The following is a 22,220-nucleotide window of genomic DNA, read 5'->3' as shown; positions in this document are numbered from 1 at the left end:
GCTTGCATATAGCTGTGACAGTCTAGAATTATATAAGAGGCTCAGCGGGAATAAGAGAAATGAAAATAACATTACTTGTTATGACTACTAGATGTAGAGGATACTATATGATCTGTGGAATCAAACTGCCTAACTTTTAATTTCAGGTTTGACATTACTAGCTGTATGTTCTTGAGCAAATTACTTAACCTCTTGTAAGGCTCAGTTTCTCCATATGTAAACAAACATTGCAATACTGCCTGTGTCGTAAGGCTGATTTTATTTTATTTTTTATTTTTTAAGGAATTTATGTATTTATTTATTTTTAATGTTTTTTTTTTTCCTTTATTGATTTTAGAGGGAGAGGAGAGAGAGAGAGAGAACATCGATTGGCTGCTTCCTGCATGCCCCACACTGGGGATTTGGCCCACAACTTGGGCATGTGCCCTGACTAGGAATCAAACTGGCAACCTCTTGGTGCATGGGTCAGTGCTCAACCACTGAGCTACACCGGCTGGGCTTAAGGCTGCCTTTAGATGAAATAAAATGCATCATATGAAGTGCCTAGCACACATGATTATTATAATTAAGGTCATTATAATTCATTCTTTTATATAAATCGTATTGATTATTTAGGTATTTTAATAAGTAAGAACAATTTACCACTTCATTTTACTAAGCCAAGTAATACAATACTTAATATTTTCCCTTAGCCCAGTATTGATGCCTAACTTTAACGCTTTGACCTCAATTCATTTCTCATGCCCACACCTTTCTCCTTTGTCCTTAGTAGCCAGAAGGTCACCAAAGTTCTTGTCTCGCTGAAGAATTTCTTATGAGATCTTTCTCATCTTAACTTTGTCTTTTGTCTCTTCTCTTTCATTTTGTTTTCAATTCCTATTTGATTGAACTCATTTATGATATATTGAGAAAAATATTTAAGGCATAAAAATGAAAAAAAAGAAGGGGGGACAGAATTCAACCTCATCTTCTTTTTCAGTCATATCTACCTTTGGGGAAAGGAATTGTTCTTTTTATTCACTGGAAAAATGGTTTCTCAGGGAAAGGAACCCTGCTAGGCACCCTTACACGAAGGATGACTCACATATGCAGGTGGATGTGGAGACTCCTAGTCCCTCCTGCACACCCACCAGCTCCAGAGCCGTGTCACGGTTTAGGAGGAAAAATAGACAAGAGTTAATGATTCTCTGTAGCTGGAGTCAGAGAAACCAGCTGCCTGGTCCGGGCATCAGATCTGTGCTTTGGTGCGGCTGATTGTTAGTTCCTAAGAGGAATGTGAGGACTAGCACAGGTTCGTTCTCTCTCTCTCTCTCTCTCTCTCTCTCTCTCTTTGGTATGTGCCCCTAGCGGGAACCGAACCCAGGACTCTGGTCCGCAGGCCTACGCTCCAACTGCTGAGCCAAACCGGCCAGGGCAAGATTCACTCTTTCTTGTTAGAAAGGGATAATCAGGTCTTTTTTACAGGCAGGAGGGTAGAGTAAAGGCACAGACTAAGAAGTCAGGTAGGCCTGGGTTCAAATCATAACTCAAAGATTTACCAGTATAGTGCCTAATTTTTCTGTTTCCCTTATCAGCAAACGGAAGAAAACAATATGGCATAATTTATATAAACATGTTGCCATAGTGTTTGGTAGACTGTAAATACTTGCATTTAGTGTTAAAAAAATGTAACTGTAATCAGTTATTACATTTAGTATTATTTTTAATATTTAAAATGGTTACTATAAATGCAATATACAGTTTAGTATTCATAAAGTTATTTAATACACATTCATTACTAAAGCAGATAAAATAATTTATCAGGCTCATAGAATTTACTGTTATTTTTGTGGTGATGAAGAAAATAATGAAAGTGAGTATTAATTCATTAGTTTATATTTTTATTTTTTATTGTTGAAAGTATTACAGATGTCCCCCTTTAAACTAATTATACTAAATATTAATTTACTTTATCCAAATGCCTTAGTTTTCAGGTGCAATTTTTCAGAAGGTTAGCAGAATATGATCTACAAAACTAAACTGAAAACTTAATTTTTTTAATTTAAGAAATGATCTTTTGTCTTCAGCTGCATGATCATTCCTAAAGTCATTATGCTTGAAAACCTGTGTATGTCAGGATGGCTTAAGTGTGAAGTGTTTTGTGACTGTTTGTTAGATTGCTTATAATTTAAAGGCATTTTTTTCCTTAAGTTAAAATCCTGTTTTCAGTAACAAGTAAATTTCCCATTCTACAAAAGAATAGTAACTGATCAGTTTTTGTCTAAGTGGGCAATTAGGATTAATAAATAAAGTGACTATGGTTTACATGAGGCTAAAAGATGATGACATGATTTTGGTGTCATTACTTTATTGCTACTCTGTACAGTGTGTCTAGTTCCCAAAAGAATGAGCCTCTTGTGTCACATACACAGATGGGTTTACAACCAGGAAACTCAATGGTAAATACATGAATTGGAAACCAGCTACAGCAAACACCAGAGTAGCTGGAAGGATGATTGGCCTTGAAGAAACTGACTTCTGGCAATTAACAAACTTCTTTCTGCTAAATATTCATTATTGAACCTCAGGAGAAATGGTCCTCTGAATACCTCTTTGTGTCCATATTATCCAAGACCCAAACCTAATTTCATTATATCAAAAAGGGCTGGTGAATCAATGGCAACAGGATCTTTTACTGTAATAGAAAATCCAAGAAGCACTGTCACTACAAATGTATCTGCGTGGCCTCGGTTGTCAGTGGTTTCTATGAGGTCAGGACCCCCTTTTCCTTCCCTACTTCTGTTCTCCTTCCAGATGCTTAATTGTCTTCCTCCAGTCTTTCTGTTTAACATTACAGGGAATCCTTAGGGACCCAGTAGTCCATATTCATCTGTATGCATATATACATATGGAATGGGTGTACATCTGTATTCATTTCAGCATTTATCACCTTGAACTGTAATTGCTTATATTCTTATTTTCTACTCATGTATGTGTAACTTAATACAATGCACATTTACAATGTTGCTTTTATGTGAAAGAAGCTGTATTAATGGCTGTAGAGAAACAAAAAGATAAGAAATCTTGAAATCTGTAACTTTTTTAGTTTTGTTAAGTGTATCTCCCCATTGCATAAGCACACAAAGAGGAACTTGATGAAAACCTACCGACTAACCTGTAATTTTCTTAATAGTGCAAGACTGAAGATTATGTCGGATAACTGACAATTACAGGTGTTTACTTGAGAAATAAATAAATACGAATCTAAATGCTTAGACCCTGGTAGAACGCAATTCAGACAGATGTATTGTTATTAAAGATGAGGTCAGTTGTCTGTTTCTCTGTGTGCTGTATCCATGAGGAGACGCACTGTTGAGCTGGAAGTTTCCTTCAGTGCCAAGGAGTCATCTTTTCCCACATTCTGCTCTTTTATGTTCAACTTATCTATGCCACACTTGATAAAGATCTAACTTGGAGGCAGTGACTGTTCAACAAGTTATTTATGGAATGCAGCATACTCTATCTTGCCCTGACTTGGTTCCCGTTCCTAAATTCATCCCTCTTGAAATTCTAATGAATTCACAGTTATCCAGCAAGTCTTATCACACTGAAGCTGTCTTTCACCCTCCTCATCAGTCTGTCTATATCTTCTTACAATCCTAAATCCAAGCCTTCTTATACAACTACACTGCCTCCTGTCCAAAGGCTCTCCTTATATCTTAAACCAAATCAGTCATATTATCACTTTTCCACTTTACTCAGATATTTGTGAGGATGTTTCTATTTGTAATTTAAAGAATTTCTGAGTCCCACTTGATTTTGGACCAATGTTTATGAAGGAAAATCTACAGCTTAGATGTAAGTGTTTAGAAAACTAACTGATAGACTGACTTATGGAATACTTCATATCTTAAGAAAATAGAAGTGTTAAAATCTTTATATTAAACAAATGTCCAAGTTATTTCTGTATTTTTATAACAACTAACTTTTGCAATAATAGTCACTCCACTAATATGTGTTGAGTAAATAAGTGGATTTTGTCCAGAAAGCAGATGAATGTGGCTACTATTACAGTTCTAACTGGAGATCATTATTCATTTTTCTTTAGATATTTTCATCACTCAATCAATGGTATACATACCAGAGTTTTAATACTTGGCCATCTTTTTTTTGGCATAATTATTTTTTAACATTTGTACTGAATGAAGTTATATAGCTGCTCATCTCCAACAGTCAAGATAGCATCAATTCATTTTTCATACACACACTCCCCTTTCAACAAAAAATATGGGTAATGTTGAAAGTTGTGAATAGCATTTTGCTCATGAGATTATAGTGTCCATCCTTGATTTTGAGCCAATGGATTTGTCCAAGAGTCCACACTCTTTCTTTTCAAGCCCCATACCAGGCAGACATCATACCTAGATGATTCCATTCTAATTTGCCACCCTGCTACCTACTCCCCTCCCATCCCCCCCTTTTTATTATATTGCTCTATTCTCCATTTTTCAGTTGCTTTTCCGCTATTTTTCTGCTGCTATGGTAACCTTTGTGAGATTCATATCTGTAAATGTGGCTCCCCTAGCTAAAATCCTCTCATTTTTTCTCCAATGATTAGAAATTCACACTCCTTAGCACAGCATGCAAAAATCTATTTCCTACTTCTCTCCTTCTACATCTGACTTCTCCCAGTCCCTAAACAAAGAGCCAAAGTTCCAGATATTTTTTCAAAACAGCTTTATTCTAGGAAATACCAGTTTTTCAATCATTCCTCTGTGTTTGTTACATAGCCTTTCAGTACCTCTAGTTTTCTTTTCCTTTCTTTTTAATTGATTTGAGAGGGAGAGAGAGAAACATCACTTTGTTGTTCCACTTTTTTATGTATTCATTGGTTGTTTCTGATATGTACCCTGAATGGAGATCCAACCACAACTTTGGTATATCAGGACGACACTCTAACCAAGTGAGCTAACAGGCTAGGGGCTAGTTTCCAACTGGAAAAGTTCTATTAATACTTCAAGGTGTGATTACACATAATCCTATGCATACCTCTATTTTTTTTTTTTTTTTTAACTAAAAAGTGCTGCTCTTTCTATTACCCAATACTCTCTGCTTACCTCACCATTCTCAGCAACTAGAAATAAAGACCATCAAATCCTTTTCTCTGTCTGCCTCCTCACTCTGTGAGAAAAGATTTTAAATAGAAATTGACCAGTAGATAGAAATTAATGTATTAGGACTTTGACAGCAGAGATGACTAGGAGATTGGAGCTCCTGCCCATTTCATTGCACAATTTCTGTCTGGGAGATATTCCTGTGGCCCCTTCCTGTTGGTTCTCTTCTACTATTTTCATGTGCTAAAATATGTATCTGAGGTCATTGTGTGTGGCTAATACTAGCAGCTGGCTCATTGATCTCCATGCTGTTTAGTATTTCAATCTGTGTTCTAGAACCTTTTTATTTTTTGGCCTCCTATGCCAATATAAATACCTTGATTTAAAAAAACTGGATTCTGCTTTTTCTTCATTGATCTAATGGTAGTTTTTATGCAGTTTTTGTGTCACACTCAGAAGACAGTCTTTGGCTTCTATTAAAGAGAAACCGAAAGAGTAAAGACAAGGAAGAATACCTTTAGTAGACAAAAATTGACTGCTTTTTTACTAAAAGTAGAGGGAGGAGACAGGGAGAAGTAAGAGGAGGATTAGGGGAAGGGTGAAAAAAATGATTTGGTTTTATTAATGCAAAATAACCTCTCAAATTCAGAAATCCAAATTCTGATGAAGAAAAGTATATTAAATTTATTGTTGGAGCAGATTTTTGAATATAAAGAAAATGCATTGAAAAAATAATGCTTCAAAAAGGGCTAAATTCTGTCTCTAATTCTAGAGAGGTATTTTAAAATAGAATGCTCTTATTTTTATGGTGCTGGAATAAGTATGTATCTGTGGAAGGAGAGCAAAAATGTTACAGAATCACATAAATTATGCTCAAATACACAAACACACATGACTATGTATGTAAAGGAATAAAGTACACAAACAAAAAACAAATACATACATACATCTTTTCATTCTAAATTAACTTAAAGACCCACCCACTATAAAAAGTAGGAAAAATGTAATGTAATTGACGTTCTCTTCACTTAGACTAAGCCAGATAAGAAAAACTTGAATATTATATAGAGGCTCAGGAATTATCATCATAGAGTTGCCTACTGATGGTCAAATTTGGGAGCTCAGCTTCTATGAGAAGAATGGAAGGTGAAAAGATCAGGTTTTAGAGCATTAACCAGAACTTGGTTGATAATATTTAACACCCACCGAGAACCAAATGCTTTGCTAAGCTATATATATATATATATATATTCATTTAACTTGCTATAACTCTACTAGGTGGACACTGTTGTTATTATCCTAACCAGCAAAGATAAGCAAAATTAGGCATAGAGAAGAGAAGTGACTTGTTTAAAGTCCCTGGTCCTGGGCTTGACTCACTTTGGTTTTATCAACATATCACCTGTACCCTGTCCACAATGACACTCCCACTTACCTATAAAGTTCAGGTCATAACACAGGCTATTTTCCTCATAGGTTTAATATGGACAAGACCTATGGATGCACATTTATGAACACAAGTGATGGAAAGTAATACAATGTGAGAATTTATTCAATAAGCATAATTATTGATGTATCATCAGGTAGACATCATCAAAATCACCACTAGAAACACAGGCTTAGGAAAGGTAACATAAGGTCTGGGTAGAGGCATAAATAACCTTGACCATAACAGATACTTTCCTAGTTATAACTCAGAAGAAAAGCAAGTCAGCCCAAAATTACACTTTTTTGACAAACCATGGATGAAATATTTGCAGATTATATTAATAATATTTCTAATGGAAGAAGAGGATATGGACAGAAAACAGTTCTCTGGCAGAATAAATAATATTTTTTCATATGATACAGTAAATACATGAGAAAACTTACTCTGCCATTCTGTGTGTAGGACAGTTCATCCATAAGAAGACAGCTTAGGATAATAAAATGAGAAATATAGAGAAGGAATTGGCCCAAAGGGCCCTTAGCTAATGTGTGTATCTATATGTGTATACTATTTGGAAGAGGACAAGCTTTATTAGGCTTTAGATGTAGACGTGATATGATAAATTAATTGCTGCCTATAAATTTTTTATAAAGTAAGTTTCAGATCAAAGCAAGAAAAATATCGTGTAAGGCTGTTGCTATTGTATGTCAAATTCACATTCTATTGTGAAATGAACTCTGTCCTAAAGAACAAAATTGGAAGTACTGACAATTGACTTTCCTTAAGGAGTTAGTGTGGTGTGGCTCTTTGCAGCATGTTTCCTTTTCCTTATCTTGACGTCCATCATGCCCTTCACCCTTCCTTTCATGCTGTCTTTGAGTTTATTATATCTGAAATAAGATTGCGATACAGTTCTCAACGACTCCAACTCTGATCTAGCACTTATGCAGCTGACGTTGGTCTATTCTAGGACTAGAAAGAGCAAAGAACTGAGATGACTATAAGCGATTCCATGTTCCTTCCTTCCACTCTCCAAATCGACACAGATGTGCAGCTCTCAGTATTGCAGTTTAATTCTTTTGTTCTTGTTTTTGGTATTTTTTAAGCTATTTTGTTGTGGCAAAATACACATAACATAAAATTTGCCATCTAAACCACTTTCTTATGTATCCAGTTTAGTGGCATTAAATACATTCACATCCGGCTGGTGTGGCTCAGTGGTTGAGCATCGACCCATGCACCAAGAGGTCTCCGGTTTGATTCCCAGCCAAGACACATGCCCAGACTGTGGGCCCGATTCCCAGTGGGGGGCATGTGGGAGGCAGCCAATTGATGTTTTCTCTCATCAATGTTTCTATCTCTCTCTTCGTTTCACTTCTTCTCTCTCTAAAATCAAAGGAAAAAATTTTTTAATAAATAAAATAAATACATTCACATTGTTGTGTAACCATCACCAACATCCAGTTCAATAATTTTATCTTCCCAAACAGAAAATATGTCCCCATTGAACAATAACTCCCTATTCCTATCTCCCAGCCCCTGCACCTACCATCCTGCTCTTGGTCTCTATGATTTGACCACTCTAGGTACTTTGTATAAATAGAATAATGCAGTATTTGTCCTTCTATGACTGGCTTATTTCACTTAGCATAATGTGCTCAAGGTTCAGCCATGATACAGTATAGCAGTTTTAAAAGTCTGCGTGAGGGGGCGGGGAGGGGCGGGAAGGGAGTGCCATGCAATAGCTCTCTCATTGGAAAATATTCTTCTTCCATTTATTTTCACCAAAATTTTACTGGTTAGGTAAAGAGCTTTCAAAAATGTACTGTTCATACATAATCTTAACTACAAAATATTATTTACTTAGTAATGAAAACAATATAAAAATAACATCATTGCTCAAGGTAGCTCAGCATATTGGTAACAAAGTCAGGTCTAAAACCTATGTCTTCTGAACCTAAATTTAAACTTCTTTTCATGAAATTAAATAGCGCTTTGTGAATCTGACCAGATATGTAGTCTGAAAAAAATCTCTTTAATTCAATTTTAGTATAGATAATATTTTCTATGTCATAAAAAGGTGGCTTGTTCTGTCATTTTAAAGATCTATTAGATATTGTGCATTTTACTCATCTTTCTTTCTGTGTTTTATTAAATTTTTACATCCTGAACTCTTCATTTATACAGACATGTTCAGTGTTGAAGGTACCAAAATAAACAAGGACTGGGCCCTTAAGGATCTTAACTTTGAAGAAGAAAAGTTTACAGTCTTAATTTGATTTCACTGCCTATGTTAAGAAATAGGCAAGTTTTATATTGCTGTGACCATTCCAATGCTTAAAAGAGATGGAAATATTCTTTTCACCACAACTTTCAAAAAATTGCATGTCCCATTCTTAGCCTTGAAATACTCTCCCTTCTCTTGGTCCCTAGAGATTTCTGAAACAGGTTGAGTAAAGCAAAATGATGTGGAAAAAAAAGATGACAGAGACAGAAGAAACAAAAGGGAACTGGGTAAACTGAAGCTCACAAGTGTTCATAGCCAATAGACACACAAGTTGTGGTACCCACTTATTACATGGTGGATAATCTGGTCTATAGAATATGTCCAGTAGTCATGCCTACCCCCGGATGTCTTGCCATCCATACCTTAACTAATAAGTAGTATTTTCTCATCTTTGTTTGTAGGGGGAAAAGCCTAATATTTTTGTTTCACACTTCATGAAGAATCGCCATCCTGTTCCTTCAGTGTCTGTTCCTTGTAATGGAAATTAGCATCATAATTGATGTTCCCTTATAACTTACCTTGAAATAGAGAGGTCTGTATTATGCACCAAAAAATGAAGGAGAGCAAACCCAATAGAGAAATGTGTTAATATCATTGCTTGATAATGTGTTAAGATTAGTTTGTGCTCTAATATAGAAACATCATGAAGACAAGGTTGGTTATAAATGGAAATTTAGAGAAAGGAGCAAAGGAGTGAAATTGTACTGTTTTCCCTGAGTATTGCAAGCATGATTAAAGAATTGAAAGGTTTTGTTTAAAAAATTCAGCAACTAATCATGGATATAAAAGTCTGAGAATGTGCCTTTTTAAACTATATTGTAAAATGATTTATCTGCCTGCTGTAAAATGTCTGTGACTACTTACAGTTTGTCTAAACTTAGCTGTGAATTCCTAAAATAGCTGTGAGCAAGGCAATGGGTCATATGTAAATTGGAAAATTATATATTCCAAATTAACAAAACATTAACATTACCTTTGAGCTGCTGCCAGTGTTCAAAGTTAGAAAATTCTGCCTTAATAATTAACAACACTGTGGTAATTGCTCCAAAAGACCTGTTGATTAAATGTAATTTTGGGGGGGTTTGGAGATCAGTGGAAGTCACTGTGACATAACAGGTCATATGACCTGGCACAATATCTTTATCCATAGATATCGCCCAGTTTAATTTCTGCACAACTGGCCCAAATCCTTTATATAGTTTTTTATTTTGACTTGTAAGGAAAGATGCTCAATATAAGCAAAATGTCCTTCAACAAAATAATAATAACAGTTTCAGTTGCTTGATGATTCTAACAATGGTTTTATATTGCTTACTGTACATCATAAAGTATTTTCAAAATACATAATGCCATTTGATGTTTGCAAAATTTCTTGAGAGAGACAGGACAGAATTTTACTATTGTTAAAGGTAAGGAAATTGAGTCTTAGAGTTTTAGTATCTGTGCCTATGTTCAGAGTGAAGTTAGGACTCAAACTGTCATCCTTTTACTTTGCTTAAAGGGTGAAATTAATCCTCGTATCTTGTCCTCTCTGAGTCATGTTTTGCTCTCTAATGTTTGCAATAAAACCCCAAGCTTAAAAATATAGTGACTGTTAAATTTTGAACTCAATGCTTTTTAAGGTCTTTCCATTTCCAACTTCACTTAAGCCTACTTTTCTCAAAAGGTTCTAGTTCAACAAGCATTTGCTGTGTTCTCCATGTACCAGAAACTGTGTGAGGCAAAGTGATTTATGCTGTCTCTCACACGGTAAAGAAGTTATATCAATGTCATCCGGGAAACTGGGCAATAGGAATCCCAGGTTAGATAGAGCATGGGGGCATGTGTGGGAAGAACTCACAATAATCCGATCAGGCACTAAGGTTGCCACAACAAAAACAAATTTTGAAATTAAGAATTAAATTAAGAAAAAGAGCTAAGATTGCAAACACTATGGAAGGACAAAGCAGATCTAGATTTGGATCACAGGGTCACTAGGGGGACGTAGGAGTGAATGAGGGTGTTATGATTACATAACTCCCATGGCACGGTCTTTATTTAGGATGCATGTAATAAGCTATGGAACAGGTAACTTCCTCCTCACAAAGGTTAAATAAATGTTGGTGATGTACGGTAGATAAGGTAATGATCTTAAATGCTTGGACTGCAGAGAGCGGTTATATTAGTTTACTAGGGCTAACAAGGAAATTTCACAGATTGGGTATCTTAAACAATATAAATTTATTTTCTCACAGTTCTGGAGGTTAGAAGTCCCAGATCAGGGTGCCAGCAGGTTTGGTTTCTTCCGAGGCCTCTCTCCTTAGTTTGTAGATGGCCGCCCTCTTGCTGTCTTGTTATAGGATGGTTCCTCTGTGCACGCATGCCCTTGGGGTCTCTCTGTCCTAATTTTCTCTTCTGATAAGGACACACATCAGATTGGATTAGGCCCAATCTAAGGGCCTCATTTCATATTAATCATTATTGTAAGGGCCCTGTTTCCAGATACAGTCACATTCTAAGGTACAGGACATTAGAGATTCAATACATGAATTTTGGGAGACACAATTCAGCTCAAACAGCATTCCATAAATTTTAATTGTTTGCTGTTTTGCCCTATTCTTTACTTCATTTACTTGAACCACTGGTCCCAAACAACCCATGTATATACTCAGTTTCATTTGCTGCCCAAAAGTTATTTTCTTTAGCAAATTTGGTAACCCAAGAATTTGTTAATGAGGGTTAGTTTGTGTATTGGTGCTTCTAGGTAACACACTTGCATAAACATGAAGGCAAGGGAGTTAGGTGTCTTTATAGGAGTGAGGAGGGTGAAGATTTCTCTTCTCAGAGAGTTAGATGTTTTGATGCTCTTCAAAACTATTACATGGACCACTCACCATGTACTCATACCACACTTAGGTTTGGACCTAGATATTCTGTGGGATTTTAGGAGAGTTTGCTTCTTTACCTCTACTGTATTTTGGGAAATAAAATAATAAATACCATTGGAATCTGAGAATTTAAAATTTTATCACCTTTTTTCCTCTAGAGAGATGTTCATGCTTTATAATTTGAGAGTCCTTCTTTACTTTTAACTTTCAGATTTTTCAAACATGTGCCTCTGCTTTCTTTTCTTGCTGTCAGTTTTAGTAATGAAAAAGAGTTTTTCCTCACTGTTAGCTTGCTTATATTCTCCTCAGTGAGAATTCCACCACTACCACCACCACCACAATAAAAAACAAAACCAATCAGGAAATATTAATGTAGTCTTACCTTTTGAGTCTGGCATTGTTTCAGGTTGGGCATTTCTTGTTAAATTATTATTGATTCCTTAACTGATTCTGTTTTCTATCAGAACTGTTAGTCCCTGTATACCATTCGCAAGGCATTTCTAAAACACTGTCTGGAAGAAATCTAATAAAGATGAGCTTGTACATAAATTAGACAATCATTCTTTAGACATGCCAATGGAAAAATATGTGTATTTTCCCTCATTTTTTTTCTTTTGAAAAATGAGTTAAACTAACCTTTCATGCACAGTTTTAAAGCTCACTCCGTATTTTCATTTCATTCATAGAAAATTTAATTTAAAATATTACAAAGGAGAATAAAATTGAAAGTTTCAAGTTTATCATCAAGAATTAATAGAACTATATTAGTAGCCATTATACCTCTTTTTCATAATTTTTGTCAGTTGATAAGGGTGAAAGGTAAAATTTCTACCAGATTGTCAGTTGCTCTTGTTTTGGGCCAATGTGTTGGTGTTGCAGGGATGAAGAACCAGGAAGCCAGCTGGTTACAGATAAGTTCCATGTCGACTGGGATTCAGTACTTGTTGACACAGATAACATCATCATTGCACGATTTGATGGCAGAGGAAGTGGATTCCAGGGCCTGAAAATTTTGCAGGAGATTCATCGACGGTTAGGTTCAGTGGAAGTAAAGGACCAAATAGCAGCTGTGAAGTAAGTGACTGCATATATTCCTAATGTTTTTCTTTTAATGATGGAAGCTAGGTATATGATATATAATACAACTGATGCTGACTCAGATTTTTATTTTATTGATTGGACAAATTTCTAAGTTAATCACATAGATTATTGCTTTTTTTCCCCCAAGTATCTTTCTCTTAACACATAATAAAAGAATGATGGTAATTTATCTGTGGAATTAAAATTCACTTTGGATTTATGAAAATTTATGTTATTTATTTATCATAATTCACAATGCTATTATTTCCCTAGTTAATTAACAATTCTGAGCTTTCACAATGACCATTACCACACTGACATGGAAGAGTGACCTGAGAAATCTAGTAGGTGCTTTAAAACAGTACATAGAAATTGGTGACAATATTGTTAAAATGTAGATGTTGATTCAGTGGGTATGAAATGGGACCCAAGGGTCTTAAATGGGACCAAAGAGTCTGCATTTGTTAACAAGTTACCAAGTGGTACCCAAACTATTGGACCGTCACTTTGACTAGCAAAATTTTGAAATCCATGACTTTTATACATGAATAGAGCTGTAACCACAAAAGTATTTCTAGTTTGACTTGTGTTGTATGTGTGGACCAGGAATGAATTCCCATGTGCATTTAACTCAAGAAAATATAACTTTTTTTTCTTTTTTCACTGCAGATTTTTACTGACATTACCATACATTGACTCCAAAAGATTAAGCATATTTGGAAAGGTATATAAAAGAAATATTGTGTATGTGTGTGTGTAATTACTTTCCTCAATTTACTATAAATTATCTATATTGTTCTTTAAAATGTAATATTATAATTTCTGTTATATACATTCAATACTTTATTAATTCAGCAGCTATTTACTGAATATCTAATTAGTGCCTGGTGTTAGAATAACAGCAGGACAAAAAAAAAGCTCTATTTTTATAAAATTTACCTTCTAAAAGGGAAAAAGATAGTAAACTAACAAATGAAAAATAGTTTTCTATGGTAATAAATCTTATAAAAACACATAAATAAAATTAATGGATACAATTTAACTGCAGGAAGGGCCAATGTATTAGACTGAGTGGTCAGTCAAGAGCCCTCTGAATAAGTGGTATTTAAGCTGGGATGTAAATAATCAAAGGGAGCCAGTCATAGGAATCGCTTAAGGCACAGCAGGAACAGCAAGTCTTCGGGAAGTCGGACATGGCTTAGAAGCTGAAAGATGACCACTTGCATAGCCATGTCTTCTGTGTTTTCTGCACAATATTACTTCTTATTGAAGTGATTTTTAGTTCAGGTTTAACATCATTTTTAGAGTAATAAAATCAACCTCATGCTGATATTTATTAAGCACCTAGTTTATACATATCACTCAGCTACACACTGTAAGGGTACAGAAGTGTAAGGAAGAGCTTGCACTATTCTAGACAAAGCAAACGCTTCGCGCTCATGGATTTAAATATGAAATAGTCCCTACCTTTCATAAGTAAACCCAGAGGTAATTGACATAAAATAACTGGTCATTTTCCTGGGGCATACATTTCAGTAGTGTACACTGACAGTTGGGTACATAATAAGCTACTTAACAAACGAGTAAAATATAAATCAGCACAAATCACTCTCATTCTCCCCCACCTGAGATATCTACAGTGCACCATGACTGTGCTGTTTTTAATTCTGGTTGTCAGTAATATTCAAGGGATTAATAAAAATATTTTGTGAATAATATTTCCCCAACATAAAAAAAAAAAACAAATAAATAAATTAAAGACCATCACTAATGGTAAAGATATAGTGGGAAAACAAAGATGGCTAAGAAAGTGATCATTTCAAAAAAATGGAAACTCTAGATACATTAAAATGTGCATGGTGTGAAATCTTATTCCATGGGCCAACATGAATGAATCTTGAGGAGCTTGTATTATGAGGACACTATGCTTGGTGAAATGAGCCAAGCACAGAGGGACAAATACTGTGCAATTCCCCTTACATGAGGCATCATGGAGACAGGAGAATCATGGTTGCTAGGGCCTGGGGTGTGGGAGAAAGGAGGAATAGAATTTCAGCTCAGAAGAAGAAAATGTTCTGGACATCAGTTTCACAGCAATGTTAATACACTTGATATGATTGAACTGTGCATTTAAAAGTGGTTACGATAATAAATTTTATGTTATTTTTTTACCCATCTTTCCATAAAAGTGAATATAGTGGAGGTCATTTTGCTCCTTAATGGCCCTGATATATGTAATACGTCACAAAGGACTCGGGGCTTATGTGTTTCAGTGCTCTACTTACTGTACACATAAACAGGCATAAAGAACCAAATGAGTTGTACATTCATTACTATAAAAATTTAAAACAGATTCAGAAGGTAGTAAACAGTCTCATGGAGAAAGTGGAACATGAACTGGATTATTAAAGTCATTAAATAGCCCAGTCCTTGTGGCTCAGTGGATTGACTGTTGTCCCATGGTCTGACAGGTTCCGGTTTGATTCCTGGTCAGGGCACATGCCTGGGTTGTGGGCTCGATCCCCAGAAGGGAATGTGCCAAAGACAGCCGATCAATGTTTCTACCTTTCTCTCTCTCTAAAAAATCAATAGAAACATATTTAAAAAAAAATCATTTTGTAAATAGAGGGCAAGAAGAATAGTCTCGCGTAGATGCCAGTTTCAGGAAAGAGAGCATGTTTGGAGAACCTGAAGTAAAGTAATTAACTATAACTAATTAGAATCAAATGCAATTATTGGGAAGAAAAGGGAGAATGGTAGAACTAGGGCCAGGAATTCATCATCTTTGATCAACTTCTTTTCTTTATATTCAGTAATATTTGATTGAATTTCTAGTTTCTGCTTTTTCTTATTTTGATCTAAAATTTATTTTATGGTCTATATATCTACATTAATATCTGCATATACATTATTATCTGCATCTACACCTATATCTGCATCTAGTGAGCTAGCTAACTCCATCCATTATAATTGACTTTGCCAGCAGAAACTAAACTCACTTAGAAGTTCTGAGGTATATTTCATTGTTGATCTTCATAATGCTAAAATAGTGAATAGCAAGAAACTGGTCAATATTTTTTTGTCTTTGTGTACAATTTTTTCTAGCTCAGTCTTCAAAATTTGGAAGGCAGTTCTAATCTATTCTCTCTAACCATGTAAACTGATTAAGAAATAGAATGATAGTATTTCTAAGAATGTGTTTTCTGTGAAATAATGTAGATTTGTAAATAATACTCTTACTTATATTTTACTTATTGTAATGGTAAACCTGTAAGCACCAGGAAAACAATGATTAATTAATTCACTGCATTTTAAAACTATTACATGGATATTAAAGGAAAAGAGAAGAAATAAACTTCAGCCAGCATAGAAAACTTTGGACTTTTCATATCCAATTTTATTTCAATAGTTCACAAATATTATACCAGTTAAGATTTTATAAAAATAAAATAAATTTGTTAAAATTTTATAATTATTGCAAAAAGGCTTTGCAAAATGAATTGATATAATAATTGTGATGAATGGAAAAAGGTGATCACTGGGGGACCAATAAAAAGACAACATAAGTGAAATAGAGCATCCTATATTGATATTGACTATTTTTTACCTAAATCAAATTTTAATCACCTCCTCTGATTGACTACAAAGTCAATATGATGACCACCAGTTTTGGCATCTTTCTGATAGGTGTGATCTGTTTTGAAAATTAATATCACTATCTTTATATATCTGCCCTCTTCTGGAATATATTTTTCAGGAACATTTTTATTTACTTTTACAGTCAGTGAATAAATATGAAATGGTGGAGAGGAAGGTGAGCAAAAGTTTAATTTATTCTAATTCCTACCAGTGTTGATTTTCCTTTTAAAGATAGAAGTTATTTCTCTAAAAATAAATCAAATTAAAGCAGCATTTTGAATTAGGTGCTTAAATGGTACAGCGAGAACCGTGTTTGACAGCTTTCACTATCATTAAGTCTTAAAGAGTATTTAGCTTCATTAATCTCAAATTTTTATATTTAAAAAAATAGTGAACTACAACTCCTTGTGTGGCAGCAGTGATTTACAAGCCTGGTTTTACTTTAGAACCACATGGAGATCTCCACAGCTCCATGAATTAAAATGTTTTCAAGGGCATCGATATATTTTGTAAAGGTCCACTGGTCTAGGGAATGCTGGCTGAAGCTAGAAAGATGTTCTGGTTTGTTCTTGATTGTATTATTATCCTATAATAACTTGCTATTCAAAATGTAGACCAGAAGTTTAGCTATGCCCTAGGAGTTTCTTAAAAAGTGAAAAATCTTGGGCCGACACCAGATCTACTGAATAGAACATGCATTTTAACAAGATTCCCAAGTACTCTTGGGAATATACGTTTAAGTTGACAAACATTTTTCTAGTACCATTCTTCTTAGTTCCTGAAGATAATTAACCTTTAAGGATCATATTAAACTAAGGTAAAAAAAAAAAAAAACACTAATTTATATTATTTATATATGTGATATACAGTTGTTCTGTGGACTGGAACACTCAGCTGTTCTCTTAAAGTCGTCAGGTATATATATATAAACAACCAGTTATAATCAATGAAGGTTGCTTGGACATTTCTGGAATTAGAACCAGAAAGTTATCACCTGAGATGTGATCATCTAAAATGCATTTCCCACAGTGTGGGAACAGTATTGCTGCTCTGTGGGAAATACTTGAAGCCTCTTGACTGCGACACCATTGTGCATCTGTAGGACAGAGAAGTAGAAACTACTAAAAATGCTCACTCTAGGGACAGAACTTTTAAGGGCTCAGTATGCTCTCACTCTGTAATAGCTATTTATTTTCTTGCTTTGCATGACTCATCATCCCCTTTCGTGCCTCTGAAGGGGAGCAGAATATGCCAACCAGAATACGCCTCTTTAGCAGAAGGATTATTTTGAGCTGATTATTTCAACAAACAGCAGAGACTACTTATACTGAAAACAGACAGAGTAGAAGTTATTCTTTTATAAAAGACATATACACTTATAAAGAAAATCTCCATGTATGTCACTCTGTCTGTACCAGGAAGAGAAAGGTAAATAAATCATAAGGAACTCTTAGCAATGGAGAAAGCACTGACTTAAATCTGCATAACAAGCCTTACCCTTGTTTATGGTTCTTTTCCAGGTAACCACTTATAATGGACCTCCCCCAACATCTTCTTTAGTTGAAGATGATATTTAAGGTGGTGGCCTGGGCCATCTCACAGAATTACTCACTTTCTCAGGTTATTTCCCATATATACATGAGGTATACATGTTAATCAAGTTCTGCTTGTTTTGCCCTTATTAATATCTGTTACACAGCATCTCAGCCAAGAATTCAGGAAAGTAGACGGAAATTAATTTCCTCCTCTCCACCTTTTTCCTTAGATGTGTTAACAAAATTAAGCCTGCTACTTTGAAATTTAGCTAACCAAGGCTATTTCTGTCTCTCTCAAAGAGACTGATAAAAGATACTCTTGGTGGCTCAACTCTATAAAGGATAATTTTATTTCACTTAGCTCCTTATATTAGAAAAGCTTTGCTCAAGCTTCTGTGCGCTAGCTGCATAGTTCAATACAAAATTGATATATGTAGGGGAGGAAAAATAATTTTCCCTTTACCTTCCTGAGTTCTTGACTGAGACACCCTGAAATAAAAGACAGCTCAATAAGAGAAGACTGAAAAGATGTTTATTGACATGTATACCTCTTGTCTACATGGGAGATAACCAGGGAAAAATGAGTAACTCTCTGAGGTGGCTTAGAATTCAGGCTCAAATGATCATCTTAATAGGGAATCAAGAGAAGAGAGGTTAAGAAAGATGAATGGGACCTTAGCAGAATACATGGGAGGTGTACTTTGGGACACTTTTTTTTTTTTTTTTTATCCTCACCCGAGGACATTTTTTGATATTTTGTTCAGATAGAGTGGGAGGGAGAGAGAGAGAGAGAGAAACATCGACGTGAAAGGGACACATCAAGTGGTCGCCACCCACATGACCCAATCAGGGCCAGGGACAAACCGCAACCGAGGTACATGCCCTTAGCGGGAGCGGGAACCAAACCCAGGTCTCTCCAGACCGCAGGCCAATGCTCTAACCGCTGAGCCAAACCGGCCAGGGCTGGGACACTTTTTTTCTGGGTATAGTGTCAACTTCTGTTTTCCTCTTTTATGACAAGAGTCAGTATTCCCTGATTTATGGAATTTCTGGGACAGGAATCTTTCACACATGAGTTCCTGTTAGAGGATGTTTCTTTAGGAGAGTTCAGAAAAAGCCTCTTCCTGCATTTGCTGTTTTTTAAGTACCTCTAACCAAAAATAATCAATATGACACTGTGGGATACTTTAGAGTGGAATATTCTGCTACTCTTCACATACATTCTCTCTGCCACCTCAGTAATGTCTGACTGCATTTTGAACATTTATGTACCAATATTGAAATGATGCTGCAAATAAGTATAAATGAAACTCTATATTTATTATCTCAACTGTTAGTAAGAATAACAGATTGTCACTAAACCACACTAGAATCATCTAGAAATCTTTCAAAAGTAGACCTCATCATGAACCAGTTGTACCAGAATTTCAGGTGCTAAGGCCTAGGTGTTAATATTTATTTTTTTATACTCATCTGAGGACATTTTTCCATTTTTTTTGTTCAGATAGAGTGGGAGGGAGAGAGAGGAAGAGAGAGAGAGAGAAACATCGACGTGAAAGGGACACATCAAGTGGCTGCCACCCGCACAACCCAACCAGGGCTGGGGACAAATTGCAACCAAGGTATATGCCCTTAGCGGGAACTGAACCCAGGTCTCTCGGGACCGCAGGCTGATGCTCTAACCCCTGAGCAAAACCTTCCAGGGCCTAGGTGTTAATATTTTTAATACCTCCTAGGATACTCTAATGTCTGGCAAGATGAAGAACATTGCCCAGAGCACAGCTTAAAATTAATTTCTAAAATGAATAGATAACTCAGTAGGTCATTCCCTTAGCCTAGTATTGTTGAAATCTCCTTTGGAACTTTTCTGGTCAGCTCATGGACCACAAAAGAAAACTGAACAGCTTGATTTATTTTTTAATAATTTATAATTAAATAAATTCAAAACATTTCAAGAGGATATTTTAAAATTAAATTTAACAATAATCTAACTCATCTAAGTAGCAACATTATTTAACATATCTCATTCCCTTCAAATACTTAATTGTATGAAATTAAAAGCAGAATCTATATTTATAATAATAGATTTTAAATATTTAATTCTTCTTCCTTAATTCTACATGACCATCATTATTATTAAATGATCCACTGAGTATAAATATCTGATTTTTCTAAAATGACATATGATTTAATAAGTGCTATACTTACATAGCGTTAAATTATTTGAGAAAATTTACAGATATTTGATATAAAATTAAAGACCAAACCTTTGACCCTTGATGTATGAATAATTTTATATTTTACTTAAAGTTATTAAAATAATATATAAAAATTTAAACAAATCTTTTCAAAATTTTATTTGTACAAAGTGATCTTAGTATATTCTTTACTCATGTTTGGGACATGTTGAGACACTCTGATATGTATATTGCCAAACATAGTGATTGAAGCTAAAAATATCTACAGGAATAATTCAAATATATATATATATATATGTATGTATATATATATATGTATATATATGTTTTGTTTTGTTTTTTTTGGCCAGGGGTATGGTGGTTATGTCGCATCAATGATCTTGAAATCAGATGAAAAGCTTTTTAAATGCGGATCAGTGATTGCACCCATCACAGACTTAAAGTTGTATGGTGAGTACTTCCTGTAGAATAACCTAATGTAATGTACTGACTTGTAGAAAACAAATCCTAATGCAAAGTAACTCAGTTGAGGTCATGTATCATGTATTATCAGAGGTGTTTATAGCTAGTTTTTTCCTCTCTGATTCAATCAATTTTACTGGAGCATGACAAATGTAAAATGTAGAAATTAAATAATCAAATATTCCTTTCCAATTGTTTTTAGTTTATTCTTAAATTTCTGTGTTCTTGGGTCACAGCCTCAGCGTTCTCTGAAAGGTACCTTGGTATGCCATCTAAAGAAGAAAGCACATACCAGGTAACTACTTTAAAAATAATAAAGAAAGAAAATCTCAGTCAAAATGCAAATTTAGGTATATCTGTACATACTATTTTTGTGTTTTCTTTGTAGGCATCGAGTGTGCTACATAATATTCATGGCTTAAAAGAAGAAAATATATTAATAATTCATGGAACTTGTGACAGTAAGTATTATATTTGCTGCTAGTCATTGATGGGTTCTGAAGTTGAATAAAGGGGTACATTCAAGGACTTGCTTAAAGGGCCCTATAAACCCACGGAATAAGAGGGAAGAGCAGTACAAAACCTGATGCATGATGGGAAGTGGGAAGAAGGAAGTCAGGCCTAAGAACAGAGGAAGTTCTGAGCCTCAAGGGCAGCACTGTCCAATGAAATGTTCTGAATAATAGAAATGTTCAGTCTTTGCTGCTGAACACAGCAGCCACTGGCCACATATGGTTCATAAGCACTTGGTTATTAAGAAAGTGAATTTTAAATTTTACTTAATTTAATTTAAATGACCACATGCGGTCAGTAACTACTGCTCTGGTGTTGCTCAGCACACCTCACATGGAAACTAACCTGGAAAACTACAGGTTAGCTAAAGGGAACCAGCTCTGAGATCAAATTCTGAGGAAGCTAGCCACTTAAATTAAGGTAAAACCAAAGCTTTTGTACCCCCTCTTCTTTACCACGTTAAACATTGAAGATGTGTGTGACTGATATTACTAGTAACGAACAAGATCATTTTATATTCACATGAAGTTTTCAGGACTCAAAGGATTTATATACTTTTTATTCTTCTGTGTGAAACTTGACAATAGAGGGCTGACTGTCTATAGACCCATTCACAGCTGAGAAAAATCCATTTCAAGGAGGAAACTGATTTAGTCAGGGCTGCTTGGCAGGTGAACAAAGACAGTCAAAGCCTTGACTCTATATTTTCTAAATCTTGAACTTGTTTTTCTTATTTCAACCAGCCTTGCCTCAGTACTTTTACTACATTATACAAAGTATTAACTAAAAAAGAGTTATAGCAAAGATCATACCAGGTCTTCAGTTTAACTTTCAAGCATATTAGGCCATGACTAAATTAGGGTACAGCTCAGTATATAAAATATACATATTTGAGTAAATAGGCAAATTGGGGGAAAGAGACAAATCTCTGAATAATTTATGTAGGTATTTCCCCTCAAAGGGCAAAACTGAACTTTCCTCCCTCCCACCTTTAGAGTGGGTTGAAATGAGTGATTTGTTTCACAAGCACTGTAAAAGGGAGAAAGAGTAACTTTAGAGAAGAGAAACTTGATAAATAGCAGTCAGCCAGGTGGTCAAGGTTAACATCAACCGTGAA

General features: G+C 35.0%; 1 protein-coding gene across 7 annotated transcripts in view; it reads left to right on the top strand.

Annotated features, from left to right (window-relative positions):
- The window catches only part of DPP10 (dipeptidyl peptidase like 10), a 1,561,433-nt gene that overhangs the window by 1,531,320 nt on the left and 7,893 nt on the right, over positions 1–22,220 (top strand). For all 7 annotated transcript variants that reach the window (XM_036253736.1, XM_036253738.1, XM_036253733.1 and 4 more), the window contains 5 exons: positions 12,556–12,750; positions 13,426–13,480; positions 20,479–20,578; positions 20,827–20,885; positions 20,979–21,051. In XM_036253736.1, coding sequence (XP_036109629.1) covers positions 12,556–12,750; positions 13,426–13,480; positions 20,479–20,578; positions 20,827–20,885; positions 20,979–21,051 — 482 coding nt within the window. The remainder of the gene's footprint in view (positions 1–12,555; positions 12,751–13,425; positions 13,481–20,478; positions 20,579–20,826; positions 20,886–20,978; positions 21,052–22,220) is intronic.

Source organism: Molossus molossus, unplaced genomic scaffold, assembly GCF_014108415.1.
Source record: "Molossus molossus isolate mMolMol1 unplaced genomic scaffold, mMolMol1.p scaffold_m16_p_11, whole genome shotgun sequence".
Taxonomy (NCBI): domain Eukaryota; kingdom Metazoa; phylum Chordata; class Mammalia; order Chiroptera; family Molossidae; genus Molossus; species Molossus molossus.
The sequence above is the reverse complement of the archived record's forward strand: the minus strand, read 5'-3'. Positions and strand labels throughout refer to the sequence as shown.